Source organism: Pelophylax lessonae (assembly GCF_965119305.1).
Source record: "Pelophylax lessonae genome assembly, chromosome: 7".
Taxonomy (NCBI): Eukaryota; Metazoa; Chordata; class Amphibia; order Anura; family Ranidae; genus Pelophylax; species Pelophylax lessonae.
The window spans coordinates 65,924,480-65,943,192 of record NC_138774.1 but is presented as its reverse complement, the minus strand read 5'-3'; the positions used below and the strand labels follow the sequence as shown (position 1 = coordinate 65,943,192).

The following is an 18,713-nucleotide window of genomic DNA, read 5'->3' as shown; positions in this document are numbered from 1 at the left end:
GAAATGATAGTTCTGGGGACTTGAGGGGGGGGGGGGTGGGGGTGGCACATGGATTTCCTTCATTTTCAGGAATTTTTATTACTTTGAGATTTGGTTATGGGTCAGGAAGTGAATGTTAATCTCCCCGATGGGACACAGATGGCAAAACATAATCTCACAAGACACGTTCTATTATCAGTAAAAAAAAAAAAAAACAGCAGCACTGAATGCCCATTCAGAAAGCATGCTGGATGCAGGGCAGCCCAGCAGCACAATTGCATACTGGGCAAGTTCTGGCCAGTGGTCTATTCTCATGACCCAGTAACCCAGTGGATTTTCAACTGGAAAGCTCTCTATCTATAGTTTTCACCCCTAGATAATCATCTACCGCATGATGCAGATGCTGCCAATGGGATGTCGTAGCTAAGAGCCTTGGGTGGTGAGGACTAAAAAAATTGTGAAATGCATCACGTAGGCAGCCCCCTTCTCCATTGCTCCTCTCTTAACCGACAGAAGCCTCAAAACTACATTTTCCAAGACACTGTAACCTACCAGAGTCGGGAAAAACATTAGATAAACTCCTCTTTAAAGTGTCCTCAAGAGACTTCATCTTCTGCACCCTCTGTGGGGATGGAATGAGTTCTGAGACTTTCCCCTTGTAACGGTGGTCAAGGAGGGTTGCCAACCAATAGTGATCCTTCTCCTTGATGCCACATATTTTTGGGTCCTTTTGCAGGCTTTGAAGCATGAGGGAGCCCATGCACCGCAAGTTTGCAGATGGGGTCACTGAGGATTACAGTATCTGGAAGTGCCTCCTCCCAGTCACATATTACTCCCAAGGGTTCTGGAGATGGAAAACCATCTGTTGAGGATTGACGTATGTCTTCCTCTGCTTCAACGCCTCCAAAACTGCCAGAATCCTCCTCCTCCCCCTTCTCCTCTTGTGCGTTCTGTGGCGTAGGAAGAATGGTGTCTGCATAAAGCAGGCCTTGAGAGGACAGGATTTCCTCCTCTTCTTCCCACTGCTCTGCCTTGAGTGCCCTGTCCATATGCAATGCAGAGTCTGCTTCAGCAGGAACACAACAGGGATTGTGTCACTGATGCTTGTATTGTCACGGCTCACCATGCCTGTGGCCTCCTCAAATGGTGACAGTACAGTACATGCATCCTTTATCAGCAGCCATTGGTGTGGGGGAAAAAAAAAACCTGAGCCGGCCTAAGGCTGTCGTGCCATACTCACACAGGTACTCATTGACGACCCTCTGCTGCATTTGCAGCCACTACAGCATTGCCAAAGTCGAGTTCCACCTGGTGGGCATGTCACAAATCAGGTGGTTTATTGGCAGGTGCAATTCCCGCTAAATTTAAGCCAACTGAGCACTGGCTGTGTATGACCACCTAAAATGGCTTCAGACTCTTCTGGCCTGCTTTAGCATATCTTCTAACCCTGGGTACCTATTTAGGAAATGCTGCACCACCAAATTGAGGACATATGCCAGGCATGGCACATGTGTCATCTTTACCTGTCTAAGGGCAGACAGGAGGCTTGTGCCATTATCGCACACCACCGTTCCTGGCTCCAGCTAGCGTGGCATTAACCACTTCTGGGCCTGCACCTGCAGAGCTGCAGCGCCACATTGATAAAAAGACCCTAAATGAATAAACACAGTCCATAAAGTCCATCTGAAACTGGTGCTAAGATGCAGAAATAAATGCATATGAATTCCAACACCGTGAGAACAGACGCAAAATTCAGGCGATCACCACGTGCATGAATAAGGTAGTTTCCTTACCAGATTTATAGACCCCCTGTTACGGAAGGCCCAACGAGCATGAGGTATAAAAAAGATCACCAATGAAGGGTCCACTCCAAATCAGCATCCAGTCCACCACGGAATATTCATACAGGACAGTACAACCTTGCAAACGTCATGAACCCCAAATAGTGGACATTGATGTTCCTTTACTTTTCAGTCTGCAGGCTACATCTTAGCACCAGTTTCAGACGGACTTTATGGACTTTGTTTATTCATTTAGGGTCCTTTTATCAATGTGGCACTGTACCTCTATACAATTGTTTTTGGTCTGATTATACCTTTATACTGGCAGTCTTTCCTTTATTAGTGTATTGAGCGCAGCTTTCTCCTTTCTATGTGGGTGGCAGTGACTGTATTTTTTTTTTTTTTTTTTGCTGCAGCAGGTGGGACAGAGAAATTAGCTGGCTATAGTCTACAGCTGGTGGTGTGCTACAAGCAGATGTGCTGCAAGGACCTGTGACACCCTGCGCTATACCATCATCACTGTCAGTGGAGGCTGATGAGAGGTCATGAGGTATAAGGGGAGTAGACTGAGGTGAGTAAGGAGACGGAACAGAATTGCGTCCCTTTTGTGTGACTTTCAGGTGCTCTTGCAAACGGGCGAATGGTGGGAGGTTAAATGCCTTGTCAAGCATATGGTACCCAAATGGCTGGTGTTTTAGCCATGCTTGATGTACTTGAGACAAAGTTTGCAAATTGCAACAGTGCGATCGGCTGCACATGTGCTAAAAAAAGGCCCAGACAGCGGAGCTGTGGGAAGGGTGTCGGCAGATAACAGCTCCAAAATGTGATGGAATAGGGTGGCTGCTCTCTACTCTTCCATGATGGCTGCCTCGTTGGGATTATGCCTCACCCTCATTTTCCTCCTCAGCTCTATCCGGCACCCAAGTCACGTCAGTGACCTCATCATCATCATCTCCTCCATCCTCATTACCACTGGAGACAACTTGGCAATATGTTGCAAGTGGGGGAACATGACTGCCAATTTGTGTACCAGTGTTCTCCCCTCTCTGTAGGCTTATGTTCCTAACTTCCTCAACCTCAGAACCAACATCTGAATCAAGTAATTGCTGTGCTCCATGCCTGATGCTGGGGCTATGGTAGGAATAGCTGTGGACAAGGAGGCAGATTTAGCCACTATGGCAGCTGCAGTGGACTGCGCACTAGTCTCTGCTTGGGTGACGGAGGATGAGGAGGATGAGGATGGTTTAGTAAGCCAGTCCACCACCTCCTCTGCATGCTGTGGCTGGATAGTACGGGCAACATCACAAAATGGAGGAAATGATGCCCTGCATGAGGACTGACCACGTCCACCTTTGCCTGTGGACCCATAAGCTGCTGGCTTCCTCACAGTGCCATGGGAGTGTCTGCCTCTCCTTGTTGGCCTCCCAGACATGATGGGGGGTGCTTAATAACAAAATGTAATAAAGATGTGAAAATGTGTACGTGGATGCACTTTAATCAATAGAAAGTAGTGTTTGGTGCACTTTAACCTGAGTACTCACTACACAGACACACTCCGTAGAAACACTAAAATATACTGTGGTAAAACTGCACTAATGCACAGAAATATACTGCGTTAAACATGCAATAACGCACTAAAATATACTGCATTAAACGGCACAAATATACTGCATTAAATGTGCAGTAACGCACTGAAATATACTTTGTTAAATGTGCAGTAACGCACAGAAATATACTGTGTTAAATGGCACGTAACGCACTGAAATATACTGCATTAAGTGTGCATTAATGCACAGAAATATACTGTGTTAAATGAAGCATAATGCACTGAAATATACTGCCTTAAACGTGCACTAACGCACTGAAATATACTGCGTTAAACATGCAGTAACACACAAAATCTACTGTGTTAAACACGCACTAACGCACTGAAATATACTGTGGTAAATGGCACGTAACACACTGAAATATACTGCGTTAAACGTGCAGTAACGCATTGAAATATACTGCATTAAACATTCTGTAAGGCACAGAAATATACTGCAAAAAACGTGTACTAACGCACTGAACTATAATGCAGTAAACCTGTCCTGAAAAAACAAACGTAAACTAAAGTAAAAATGAATAGTCACTCACTACAATCACTGAACTATCACTAGATTCACACTAAAGTAAAAATTAACGTTTACTACACTGACTGAACTATCACTAGATTCACAATAAAGTGACACCTAAAGTAAAAATGAATGGTCGCACTACACTCGCACTGACTAAACTATCACTAGATTCACAGTAAACTGATATTTTACACTGACAAAAGAATCAGAATAGCACACTAACTCTCTAGTAGCACTGAACAGAGCCCTGTTCTATCTATCTCCACACCAATATCACACTATAAATGGCCACTATTGAAAGAATACTTTTATAGTGTGGGGTGGGACTAAGAGCAATGAGCCATGATTAGATAGAGTCATCATTACTTTCTCAAATCATGACTCTGACAGTGCTCTGTGCCCTGATTGAGCAAAGCTTTTATTGCTTCAGCCAATCAGGGCTTCCAATGCACTATGCAGCACATTGTGGTCATTCGGCGGGTGGAACAAACAGTCAAACGCCCCGATAATTTGGGTGTTCGTCAAACGGGAGAACAGCCAATGTTAGGCCAAACTCATGCTCAGGCCAAACCGTTTGCCCATCCCTAATGATAAACTCACTGGCCTGTAATTGCCACCTTCTACCTTGCTGCCATTCTTGTGGATAGGTACAATATTAGTTGACTGCCAATTATGGGGAACTTCTCCTGTTAAATGAATTGATTAAAAAGATCTGTTAATAGTCCAACTATATCTCAAAGTTCTCTTAAAAGTCTGGGATGAATTCCATCAGTAAAAATTGGAATTTAACCACTTTAGCCCTGGTAGATTTTGCTGCTCAATGACCAGGCCACTTTTTTCAACTTGGCACTGCGCGACTTTAACTGACAATTGCGTGGTCATGCAATGCTGTACCCAAACAAAATTTACGTCCTTTTTTTCCCAAAAACAGAGCTTTCTTTTGTTGGTATTTGATCACCTCTGCGCTTTTTTTTTTTTTTTGCGATATTAATAAAAAAAGAGCGAATATTTTGCGAAAAATTGACATTTTCTACTTTGACTGTTAAAAAATATCCAATATATTCAATTTTTGTCATATATTTAGGCCAAAATGTATTTAGCTACATATCTTTGACAAAAAATGAGCGTATTTTTATCCACTTTAAGACCGGAAGATTTTACCCCCTTCCTGACCAGGCCATATTTTGCGATTCGGCACTGTGTTACTTTAACGGACAATTGCGCGATCGTGCAAAACTGTACTCAAATGAAATTTGCATCCTTTTTTTCCCCACAAATAGAGCTTTGATTTGGTGGTATTTGATCACCTGTGCGATTTTTAATTTTTGAAGAAAAGAGCGACAATTTTGAAAAAAAAAAACAATATTTTTCACATTCTAATATATAACATTCTAAAAATAAAATTTAAAAATCAAAATTTTTTAACATTTCAGGCCAATTTGTTTTCTGCTATATATTTTTGGTAAACAAAAATCGCAATAATAATGATAATTTTGATTGGTTTGTGCAAAAGTTATCGCATTTACTAACTACGGGAAAGATCTATGTCATTTATTTCTTTTTTTTTTTACTAATAATGGCCATGATCTGCGATTTTCTGTGGGACTGTGACATTGCGGCAGACAGATCGGACCCCTAACTGACATTTTTGACACTTTTGGGGGGACCAGTGACATTACTACAGTAATCAGTGCTATAAATATGCACTGTTACTGTAACAATGACACTGGCAGGGAAGGGGTTAACACTGTTGGTGATCAAGGGGTTAAATGTATGCCTCATGCTTACTGACGTGTGTGGGGGGTTCTCTGACACAGACAGAGATCGCAGGTTCAGCTATGCTGAATCCTGTGATGTCTCCATGTCTGTCACAGAGAAGATCTGCTGCTTTGTTTACACAAGCAGGCGGATCTTCTCACACTTTCCACGACAATCGGGGAAGAGAGGCGACAATCGCTGCCTCTCCTCCTCCGGCCCTACTCCTGCTGGAGTCTATGCCGCTGGACCTAGGGGAGACACAGTGCCGCAGTAGCAGCAGAGTGAGCGGCCCTAAAGTGGTTAAAATATTAAAACCCAGAGAAAGGTGTCATAAAGATTTTACTGAAGAAATTAATTGCAAAATGATATAACCAAAAACAGCTTGGGGGTGCACTGGTTTCTTTTAATCCTCAAAATATAGAAAGAGTGAGAAAGTTTGTAGAGGCCCATAAAACTCTAGCTTGGCGCACCTACATAGTTACATAGTTACATAGTAGTTAAGGTTGAATAAAGACAATAGTCCACCCAGTTCAACCTGTGTCGGCGTGCGTGGGCGTATTCGTTTCCCATACCCCCAAATGTTTTTATCCTTGAGATGTACGTCCAAGAGTCTTTTAAAAGTAGCCATACTCCCTGCAGTAACTACCATTTGTGGTAGAGAATTCCACAGTCTTGTAGCCCTTACTGTAAAGAACCCCCTGTGTAGTCTGAGGTTAAATCGCTTCTCCTCTAATCGCATTGTATGTCCTCGTGTCATCATACATTCTTTGCGACTGAATCTTTTTTTTCTATGTTGATATCACCATTGAGGTATTTATAAATTGCTATCATGTCCCCTCTCAGGTGTCTCTTCTCCAGAGAGAATAAATCAAGCGCTTGTAAGCGCTCTTCATAATTTAGGTCCTCCAATCCCCTAATCAGTTTAGTTTCCCTTCTCTGGACTCTCTCCAGCTCCAACGCATCCCTTCTGAGGACTGGCGACCAGAACTGGACAGAATACTCCAGATGCGCTCGGACCAGAGTTTTATAAAGTGGCAGGATTATAGCTTTGTGCAAAAAGAATAATCAGAGCGATTATATAAAATAAATATAAAGTGATAAGGTGCTTAGACCCAATTGAATTGGGACGACAAATCAATCAATTGTGTACTATTATACAGCAGCTATATTAAAACTCCCTCACTAACGGGAGTAGGAAGGTATAATAATAAATAAATAAATACAGCGCTATATAAAAGAATACTGAATAAAACAATCAATAAAGTGACAATGTGCATCATACAAAAATTAATAAATCTCATAAAGTGCAATGTATCAAGTGTCCATAAGGTGCATTCCAAAAATTAGGTGCATAAAAAAAGTCCAATCAACAAATAGGTCAAGCCGTGAAGGAAGACAAAGATAAGGTGCTTGATAGGTGTCTCAATATATTAAAGTGCTCATAACACCACCACCATCTAGCCACAAGATGGCCTCTCACCTCACTGGAATGGTATACAGGCAATTAATCCTCTATCGGGATAAGCTCAATCCAATGGATGCAACTTCCTGGACCAATATCTCTCATGGACTCATGGATTAGATATGCAGATAAAAAATAACAGGATCTAAGCGCTCACTGCTACAATCCTTTTATTAAAGATGAAATAAAAAATGCACTCACATAAGGGGCACAATAGGGTTTGTGTGGACCGTACACGCTGAACAATGATAGCTGTAGGGAGCCGTGCTGGAAGGTCGCCACTCGTCCGTCCAAGTCTCCGTCCCCTATACGCGTGGCGTCTCACGACTTCGTCAGTAGGGGTCTACTGACGAAGCACTTAGGATTGTAGCAGTGAGCACTTAGATCCTGTTATTTTTTATCTGCATATCTAATCCATGAGTCCGTGAGAGATATTGGTCCAGGAAGTGGCATCTATTGGATTGAGCTTATCCCGATAGAGGATTCATTGCCTGTATATCATTCCAGTGAGTTAAGTCTAGTTCCAGTCCAGTTAAGTCTATCTTCTACTAAGACTCCCAGATCTTTCTCCATTTTTGATTCCCCCAGAGGTTCCCTCCTAATGTGTATTGTGCTTTTATGTTTTTTGTCCCCAAATGCAAAACCTTACACTTCTCCACATTAAACCTCATTTGACATGTAGTTGCCCACTCTGCAATTTTTTTCAGGTCGCTTTGTAGAATTCCTGCCTCATTATGTGAAGTTATTGCCCTGCTCAATTTAGTGTCATCTGCAAAAACTGATATTGAGCTACTGATCCCGTCCTCAAAGCTATTTATAAAGAAATTGAACAAGATTAGTCCCAGGACTGAGCCTTGGGGGACCCCACTTTCCACCCCAGTCCAGTCTGAGTATACATTGTTTATTGCCATCCTTTGAACACGCCTCCTTAACCACTTCTGTATCCAAGAGCAGACCTTGTGGTCGATGCCTGCAGACCTTATTTTATATATTAAGTGTTTGTGGGGGACTGTATCAAACGCCTTAACAAAGTCCAGGTACACCACATCCACAGGTCTCCCCCTATCTAACTCACAGCTCACCTCCTCGTAGAATGTTAATAGATTGATTTGACAAGAACACCCTTTTGTAAACCCGTGCTGATTACTGCTAATGATTTTGTTGTCTTTGACAAACTCTTGGATGTAGTCCCTTATCATCCCCTCCAGAAGTTTACATACTATCGATGTCAGGCTGACTGGCCTATAATTTCCCGGGACATGCCTCTGCCCTTTTTTAAATATAGGTATCACGTTAGCTTTCCTCCAATCCCCTGGTACCTTTCCTGTCATAATACCGTCAGCAAAGATCAGAAACAGTGGTCTAGATATAACCTTACTGAGTTCTTTGAGTACTCTCGGATGTACGCCATCCGGGCCTGGCGATTTACTAGTCTTAATTTTATCCAGCCTTTTCCTGATTTCACCCTCTAATAGCCATAGTGGCAAGTCCAGTGCAGTACTGTTACCCATACAGTCATGGTCAGTGTACCCCTCCTTTTCCTGTGTAAAAACTGGAGAGAAGAAAGCATTTAGCACAGCTGCTTTCTCTGTGTTCTCTGTAACCATCCTCCCCTCATCGTTCATTATGTGTGCAACATGCTCTGTCTGCGTTCTTTTGCTGTTAATGTATTTAAATAATTTTTTTAGGGTCCTTTTTGCTATCCTCCGCTATTTGTCTCTGAAAGTTAATTATGGCCTTTCTGATTTTGTATTTACATTTTGTATTTGATTCCTTGTAATGCTGAAAAGCCGATATTGTCCCCTCCAATTTATATTTCTTGAATGCCATTTTTTTTTCCCTAATACGTTTTTTCACATTAGGATTTAGCCAGACAGGTTTGGCTTTGGCTCTTCTAAATTTATTTCCCCTTGGAATGCACTGTCAGATGCTTTTGTTTACTATGTTCCTAAAGCATTCCCATTTTTCCTCCGTGGTCAGTGTTCCTAGGATTTGGTCCCAGTTTATTTTCTCTATCACTGAGCACAGTTTGGGAAAGTTTGCCCTTCTGAAGTTTAAGGTTCTTATGTTGCCCACTTGCCTCGCTATATTGTGATTAACGCTAAATGTGATCATCCTGTGATCGCTAGAACCCAAGTTGTCCCGGACTCCTACATCTGAGATTAGATCTGGGTCATTAGTGAATAATAAATCTAACACTGCATTTTTCCTAGTAGGCGCATCCACCAACTGAGACATGTAGTTGTCCTTTAAGTTTGAAAAGCAGAAAATCAGCGGTCCACTCTTTAAGATGAACCACTCTAACTGTATCCACACAAGAAATGAAACTGGATAATTCTAAAAAGCTACACAATGCATAAAAAGTGGGATGATCCAAAATAAATATTCCATATATATAAATAAAAACACAGTCGGGGATAGTGTAAGTCTCAAACCTTCCAACCACAGTTATTTAAAATCTCCCGGGATGTCTAAAAGCACAGAGGTGATGTAGGCGATGATAAAGGAAATAGATCCAAATAATATTCTACGTATATTCAATCAAAAATTTGATAATAGATAAAATGAAATTAATAAACAGTGAATGTCAAATTAATTGGTGAAATGTGCAAAAAAATCCAGTGATAAACCATCAATAAAATGAATTAAAGCGAAAATGAATAATCGGTGTCAATCTAGACATACACTTGTGAATAAATAAGGTAGATATAAAAAGTGCAGTAGTGCTACATAAAGTGCATAAATGTCCATACAGTCCTTCCAAATATATTTAAGGTGATTAAAGTGCAAAGTGCCCAGGAAATTCAATAAAGAATTCAGGTAAAATAGAAGAGTGCGATCAAACTTCCAATCACAGCCAGGTGGATTTTACCCCTTTGAAAAAGCTACGTGTGTTGTAGCGCAACGCGTCAGAGACAAGCCGTGTTGACGTCACTTCCGGTCTTCGGCTGAGACCGGAAGCATCGGAACTCACCGCATCGGCGGCTGCTTTTGCTGTTTAACTACTGCTTTCTAGTAAGTGACCTGTATCTTTTACTAAATAAACATATACCCTGATATGCTACACCATGAGAGTTTCCCTTGTTTGAGCACCTGATAGATGCACCGAGGGAGATTGGTATATACCTAAGCCAGGACCAGTTGATTTCTTCTGGAAATAGTAAGCGAGTGTATTTCTGAAGATTGAGAGGCCCGAGAAGAGTTAAGATTACATCATAAAACGCTCGATTTGAGTGTTATGGAGGTGAGCGGCCATTTCACTTAACGCTGGATTGCTTGCTCACCTGCGCACATCCACCTGGCTGTGATTGGAAGTTTGATCGCACTCTTCTATTTTACCTGAATTCTTTATTGAATTTCCTGGGCACTTTGCACTTTAATCACCTTAAATATATTTGGACCCAGCTTTGCAGCATTACCCAACAGTGATATAAATTCCAGCTCTACCTCCTCCCTTTGGTTGGGCAGCCTATAGCAAACCCCCACAATTACTTTCCCCTTTTCTCCTTCCCTATGGAGTTCTACCCACACGGATTCAAGCACCTATTTTAGACTATGATATTATTTATTCCACAGGAACAGGTTATTTTGCATAAATTGATTATTTGTCAGCATCTGAACATATTTAGGCATGTCCCTCCTTTTGTCCCTGCTAATGGTCTTCGGGTCTGGCAATAGGTTTCTCACACACTGATAAAAAATAATGTAGGGAACATGTTTAGAGTTCCCATAGGCTAGGAGCCAAGTATTTTGGAGGCTCTGGCAAGGCAGTGATGACCATAACAAAGGAATAGGAAGTGTTCAAACCTCCACACCCAAACCATTTGATGAGAGACAATGGTGCACAATCTCAGCTTCTGTAAGCCAACCAATATAAAGTCGCTTGATTAGAAAGTCAGCATCACAGTAAAGATCCTCTAACAAATAGCAGTTTTTATTTAAAGATAAGGCATATATTTCAGCCTAAGAGAGAACTGACACGTTTCAAGGCCTGAACAGCTAGAATGTGTCAGCTTCTCTGTTTGGTTGGATGTTATGCCTTATGTTTAAATAAACTGCTATTTGTTTGAGAATCATTACCATGGTGCTGACTTTCTAATTAAGTGATTACCATATCACCTACTATATGTAAATTAACTAAAATTACTATAAATGGTGTACATTAAACTACTCTTTATCCTGATTCGCATCAAACCTTATTTACACTGTGTAAGTACCTGCTGCATTTTGATTAGGAAGCAATCAATGTAATCTCTGGGCTCATTTGGATCCAGGGACTCCTGGTTGATCTTCACTCTCTCAGCTACAAATTCGTTCAGCTCCTCCAGAAGCATAGTGATTTTCTGGTGAGGGCCAGGAATGTGGTTCATTATCATTGGAATCATGTCTTGTACCTGGAAAATACAGTACATATTATGAATGTGTTTTGTTGTCTAGGCACTATGAAGGCAATTGCAGCTTATTCCATGGTGTTTTCTCATACATAATAGAAGTGTGTATTTTACATCAGGGGCCATTATTATGTTTATTATTATTATGTTATAATCTGCATATATAATCTTTCCTTCTCCCGCGCAGCAGTGTGCAATGCTCTAACACTATAAAAGTCTCTAATAATCAACATATAAATGTATTAATGGTGTGAAAACATGACATCAAGTCAATGTGGGGTTTCTGATAATATATACTGGTGATTAAAATACAATATCATGGAAAAACTTGACCACTGGTCCACCAAGGTGCTCAATTTAGCTTGGATGGAGGTATCCGTTATGCCTTTTCAATCTATATCATATTATGCTCCTTTCAATGGTCATATGATATTACTATAACATAAACCAAAGCTGTAAAACAACCATTTGACTTATATCAAATACTTATAATAAAAAATTGTCCTTAAATAAAAAATAAAAAATAGTCTGTGTATGAAAAATACTTATAAGTGTGCGAGATAAAGTGCTTGATTCCTACACCCAAAATTACCTTAAAAATTATTTTCCACCATGTGCTCTTGTGATATCCACTGCACTCACCGGATGCCAATGACCCCCTTACTGTACAGCAAGAAGAAACAATAGCACTTGTTTGGTCACTTCACTAAGGGACCTATCCTGATCTTTCCATTCACCTCTGTACCCTTCTTAATGTGGTCCTTGTCTTCCTCCACTCAATTCAGTAGGCAAGGAGTAAGTTGATAAAGGAGAGGAGTCCTCTCATGGTGTGAATCAGTTCAAAATGTATTTAATGTTTAAAAAGAATGTTACAAAGCCACATTAGATACTAACATGGGTCAGCTGTATTGCCAGCAAAATGGATGCCGTCTGTGATTGGGCATGTGTTCCATCTATGGACCGGAAGTGACGCACTGAAAGTTCTGCTTAACATGTTTTGTTGTCAATATGCAACGTCTTCAGGTGCAGGAATTTCAAGTGCATGCCATACCTTATATACAAGCTTAAACCTCATGACACCTCCTCCCCACCTGGTTAATATCCAATACATAAATGAGGAAAGGCAATCAGGAAGTAATTACTCGAGGATGAAAACGTACAATTTTACTACCCTCTTACTGATCTATATTTGTAGATGGAACACACCACTCACTGAGGACATCTTGTGAATATGTGATTTATTATAATATATTTATTAATATATATAGGAGAGACAATCATGAAGCCATACATTTTTTTAAATAATTTTTTAATATAAGTAAGATAAGAGTTTTTTAGAGTAAGTAGTAAGATTAGTTGATGTGATTTTCTGTTTATAATTCTAAAATAATGTTTATACAGAGTTTTACTTTTGTATATTAATCTTTTTTTTATATTAATACTTTTTGTAAGGTTTTTTACTCTGGTTGAAACTAAGTAATAGATATCCACACAAAATTTTGCTGGAGTTGTAATAAATCACGTTCACAAGATGCTCTTAGTGAGTGGCGTCGTCCGTCTATGAATACAGATCAGTAAGAAAGCAGTAAAACTGTACATTTGCATCCTCAAATTATTACTTCCTGATTGCCTTTTCTCATTTTTGTATTGGATATTAGCCAGGTGGGGAAGGGGTGTCACGAGGTTTAAGCTTCTATTTAAGGTATGACATGCACGGGAACTTCCTGCTCCTGAAGATGTTGTATATTAATGACGAAACGTGTTAAGAGGAACTTCCGGTGCATCACTTCCAGTCCATAGGTGGAACACACGTCCGATCACAACTGGCATCCATTTTGATGGTAATACAGCGGACCAATGTTATTATCTATTGTGGCCTTGTAATAGAGTTTTTTTTAACAATAAATATAATTGAAATGGATTCACACCATGAGAGGACTCCTCTCCTTCTTAACTTTACTCCTTGCCTGCTGAATTGAGTGGAGGAAAACAAGGACCACATTAAGAAGGGGACAGAATCTATGACAGAAGCGGATGGATAGATCAGGATAGGTCCCATAGTGACCAAAAACAAGCGCTATTGACTCCTCTTGCTGTACAGTAAGGGGGTCATTGGCATCCCGTGAGTGCAGTGAATGTCACAAGAGCATGTGGTGGAAAAGCATTTTGTAGGTTGTTTTGGGTTAAAAAGTTAAGCACTTTGTCTCGCACACTTATAAGGATTTTCCATACACGGACTATTTTTCATTTTTTATTCATGAACAATTTTTTATTATAATTATTTGGTATAAGTCACATGGTTGTTTTGCAGCTTTGGTTTATGTAATAGTAATATCATATGACCATTGAAAGGAGTACAATATGATATATATTGGTAAGGTTTCACACATTATAGCAAGAGCTGTTTAGTTATCATCTTTAGACCTCTAGCTAGAGGTAGTAGATGGCAGCTGGATCCTTAGTTGCCATTTTCTACATTTTAGGTACTCACGGTGGCACAGGTGTTTCTTTAATATATCCATTATGCCTATTTTCATTAGTCCATAGGCAGATGGCAGTGCTGGATTTAAATCTTGGGGGGCCCAGAGCACTTCAAGTTTGGGGGGGGGGGGCCTTAACATAGAAATTAATCCATATGACAAATAAATAAGTGAACTGAAATGAATAATAAAAATCACATTTGTTTAAGAAAAAAAATAAGATAGGTTCCGAAGAAGACTTGTCAAAGTCAGGCAGGGGAGTGGGCTACTTTCTCACGTTTCTCACTGTGATAAATTAATACCAGTCAATAACTTCACTCCCACGTGATGGATTTGGGGGCCGGGGCTGTTGCTTTGCACTTTTTTATACTTTTTCCTTGTCCCACCTACTTGTCACTTGTAAAGAAGGCAATAATTGTGTGCCACAGTCAAACATCTTGAATAGTAAGATAATATGAGAAGTTGAAATGTAAAACATCTGCCAGAAGCCCTTTCTTTTGCCTCTGAAGTCAGGCTTAACTGTTCCGTATCCTGAAACCCACACTCACTTTAATTACCTTTTAAATTTTAAAAATAATATTATATATATTACTTTTTTCATAAAGGGGGCCGGGGAAATGTCTCTGGGGGGTTTCTGTGTACAGAACACCCTCCGGTAGCCATACTGCATTGTGTTTTACAGAAAAGTTCAGAACTTCAGATTGAAAAGGAAAGGTAATTTTTAATAACATTCAATTGCAATATGACTTGGGTTGCAATTGCAATTGTATATACTATATTATTTTTTCTTATATTTGTTATTTTTTCCCCCCCACAAAAGTGGAGTTACCCTTTAAGGAAGAGTATGGAGGCTGCTATTCTTCCAATGCTTCCTGGCTATCATGATGGCCCTCTGGCTTCGATACTTCCAGTCAAAAACCTAGAATAAGCATTTTCCATGCTTGTTCCAGGTCAGTGGAATGACTAAATGACTAAAGTCAAAGGGTTAGAATAACAGCCAGGCAACACACATTCTCAGAGGAAGATCAGCACTGGCAGCGTTCTTGTTTCTCTCTGGTAATTGTTTATATAATTAAAGTGAAACTAAACTTTCTCAATCAACATTAACTTTTATTAATCCATATACTGCTAGCATTAGTAAAAAGATAGGAAGGTTTATTATATTTACTTGTTTCAAAATTTTCTTTTTTACATTTCTTCACCCTCCTACCTGCAAGTCTGAGCTAAGGGCAGATGGATTCTAGAGCGTAAATACAATATGAATCTGCTCCTAATATACAAGATGGCCTTGGCTAGAAATGTTAGGGGGGTGGTTTTCAAAGTGATTTCTCAACAACAAAAAACATGCAGACATGGATGGATGGGGGAGTTTGCTTATATTAAAAATTCATTAAATAGTGTTTTCACTTTGTGGTGCTCAGGTCGAGCTTATTTTCTCATTAAAGAATAAAGGGTAATTCGTTTATAGATATAACAACAGAATCTCTGCATTTCATACTGGCTATGTTCATCTGGTACCTGTCCCCAGGTGGAGCTCATGAGCTCAAATGTTTCGTAGAAGATATTCAGCATTCTATGGAACTTGACATCGTCGTACTGGAAGCGATTTCCAAACACAATTGAGCAGATGACATTAGATACAGCTTTGGTGATGAGAATAGCTGGGTCAAACTGGAGCCCTGGAATGAAATATGGAAAATTCTGAAGGGCCACTGCAGTCCCATTGGGGGGGGGGGGGTGTTATTTAATGCCCTCTAGCACCCCTGACTCTCTTTAAAACTTAATACATGGAGATAATAGATAATTTAACTACTCTTTGTTGAAATGTATTACCTTTGTACATTCTGATTTCCTCTACTAGACAGCCACATTCCTCCTTAATACGTTCTTCAATGCTGCGCTTTCCCAAACCAAAGTTTCTCAGTGTCGTCAGAGAAAACCGTCTAAGTTGTCTCCAACGATTGCCTTCACTAGTCATTAACCCTGAAAAATAATGAGGACCTAGATATGATATACCATTACAGCTGTAAGTTAGTCAATTAAATTAGAAAAAATGTGTAAATTAGTAAAAATTTAAAAAAAGCATAGTGTAACTTGTCATAAGGGATGGGCGAACGGTTTGGACCAAGCATGAGTTCAGGCCGAACATTTGCCTGTTCGGCCATTCGCCGAACACCCAAATTTGCAGGGTGCACAGCGCCTCCTGCCCCAAAGCACTTTGCCCCCATGTTGATGGGGACAAGGGCCTCTTCCCAACAATCCTGGGCTGTGGTTGTCAGGGTCTGCGGGCGGGGGCTTATCGGAATCTGGGCGCCCTCTTTAACAAAGGAACCCCCAGATCCCAGCTCCCCCCCATATGAATGGGTATTGGGTACATCGTGCCCCTACCCATTCACCAAAACAGTTTATGACAAATCCTTTTTTAAAAGGATTTTAAAGAATTCACCCCCCCCCCCCACCATGTTGAGGGCATGTTGCCTGGTATGGTTCAGGAGGGGCGGGGCACTCGCTTATATTCCCCTTTCCTGACCTGCCAGGCTGCATGCCAGGAAAAGGGTCTGCCATAGATTTTGGGAGGGATCCCACTCCCTTTTTTTTTAAATGTTGATGTGGGGTTCCCCTCCATACCGATACCAGACTAGAAGGGCCTGGTATGGACTGAGGTAGGGTCTAATGCCGTTTTTTTCTTTATTTTTTCAAAAGCCGGGTGCCGGCAATTGTAACCACAAGTCATTTTAAATGGAATTTGACTCAGTTTTTTTTCTTTAGAAATGTAATTTTGCCATAGCATGTTTTATGCATGCTACAGATGCACCATTTTACAGGCACATTAAGGGGAACCCCCAGGCACTATATTTAAAGGGATTTTTAATTTTTATGGTTGCACTTTAAGCGTAATTAAAACCACTGCTCCTAAAAAAATGTTTTTTTTTTTTTTTTATTGATACATGTCCCACAGGGCAGTACCCACACCCCTTACCTGTTTTATGGCTAAATACTTGCATATAAACTTTCAAAATGAGCACTTATGATTTTTCATGTTTGACTCCCATAAACTGCAATGGGGTTAGAGGGGGTAAGAACAGAGTTCTGCTGCAAACCGAACAGGGGGGGTGTTTGGCCTATCCCTACTTGTCATCAGGTTTCCGACTGGACACAGAAACAGAATCCATTTCTTTGACATATTTTACAGTAGATTTGGGCAAATGATTCAGCCCGAGCATCCGCACTGCATTGGAAGCCCTGATTGACTGAAGCAATGAAAGCTTTGCCCAATTAGGGCACAAAGCACTGTCAGAGCCATGATTGGACACTGTGATAATGACTCTGTCCAATCATGGCTCATTGCTCTTAATCCCACCCCACACTAAAAAAATATTCTTCCCATTGCTGCCATTTGCAGTGTTTTTTTTTTTTTTATTGTAAAGTATCACTTTAGTGTAAATCTAGTGATAGTGCAGTGTGAGTGTAGTCGGAGCATTCATTTTTACTTTAGTGTCACATTAGTGTGAATCTAGTGCAGTGTGAGAGTAGTGCAACCATTCATTTTTTTGTTACTACTGAAAGTTTACCACAGTATATTGCTGTGCTTTATTGTAGGTTTACCGCAGTATATTTCAGTGCGCTATTGCAGGTTTACCGCAGTATATTTCAGTGCTTTATTGCAAGTTTACCGCAGTATATTTCAGTGCTTTATTGCAAGTTGACCGCAGTATATTTCAGTGCGTTATTGCACGTTTACGGCAGTAAATTGCAGTGTATTACTACATGTTTAGCAAAGTATATTTCAGTGCTTTATTGCAGGTTTACTACAGTATATTGCAGTGCATTAGTGCATGTTTAACACAGTATATGTCTGTGCAATATTGCATGTTTAACGCAGTATATTTCAGTGCATTATTGCACATTTAACACAGTATATTCCAGGGCATTTGTGCACGTTTACCGCAGTATATTGTAGAGTGTGAGTGGAGTGTGTCTTTGTAGTGAGTACTCAAGTTAAAGTGCACCAAATACCACTTTTTTATGATTAAAGTGCATCCATGTACAAATTTCCCTTTCTCCATTACATTTTGTTAATAAGCCCCCCCCCCCCCCCACATCATGTCTGGGAGGCCAACAAGAAGAGACAGACGTTCCTGTGGCACTGTGAGGGAGCCAGCAGTGTCTGTGTCCACAGGCAATGGTTGATGTGGTCCGTCCTCAGGCAGGGCATTATTTCCTCTGTTTAGTGATATTGCTCGTGCTATCCAGCCACAGCATGCAGTGGAGGTGGTGGTGGTGGACTGGCTTACTAAATTATCCTCATCCTCCATCACCCAAGGAGAGACTAGTCCACAGTCCACTGCAGCTGCCAAAGTGGCTTATTCTGCCTCTGCACCTGCCAGAGTGACTTATTTTGCCTCTTTGTCCACCACCAACACCCAAAGCGTAATTTTTCCACACCTGTTTGACAGGTACATATGATTTACATTTTTGACAGCAAGGCCAATTCTTATTTTCATTAAGAGTACCTCTATAGGGTTACAGTGTGAAGGCACCACCGACACCCAAAGCCCACTTTTTCTGCACCTGTTACGTCTATCCAATGCCTGTGAAAGAAACACCAAAATGTATCCAAAAAATCTCTTATATTTTTAGAGTGTACTAATATGTGGCCTCATCATACACAATGGCTCCCCAATCCGTTGTTTATAAAATAAAGAAAGCTTGCAGGGAAAATGTCATTTTTTCGGCTTTATAAA

General features: G+C 40.6%; 1 protein-coding gene across 1 annotated transcript in view; it reads right to left on the bottom strand.

The window, feature by feature from the left end:
* LOC309559469 (cytochrome P450 2G1-like) overlaps nucleotides 1–18,713 on the bottom strand; it is a 52,716-nt gene that overhangs the window by 19,929 nt on the left and 14,074 nt on the right. The window contains exons 3-5 of the mRNA XM_082262741.1: nucleotides 15,802–15,951; nucleotides 15,487–15,647; nucleotides 11,315–11,491 (exon numbers count right to left, since the gene is read on the bottom strand). Coding sequence (XP_082118867.1) covers nucleotides 11,315–11,491; nucleotides 15,487–15,647; nucleotides 15,802–15,951 — 488 coding nt within the window. The remainder of the gene's footprint in view (nucleotides 1–11,314; nucleotides 11,492–15,486; nucleotides 15,648–15,801; nucleotides 15,952–18,713) is intronic.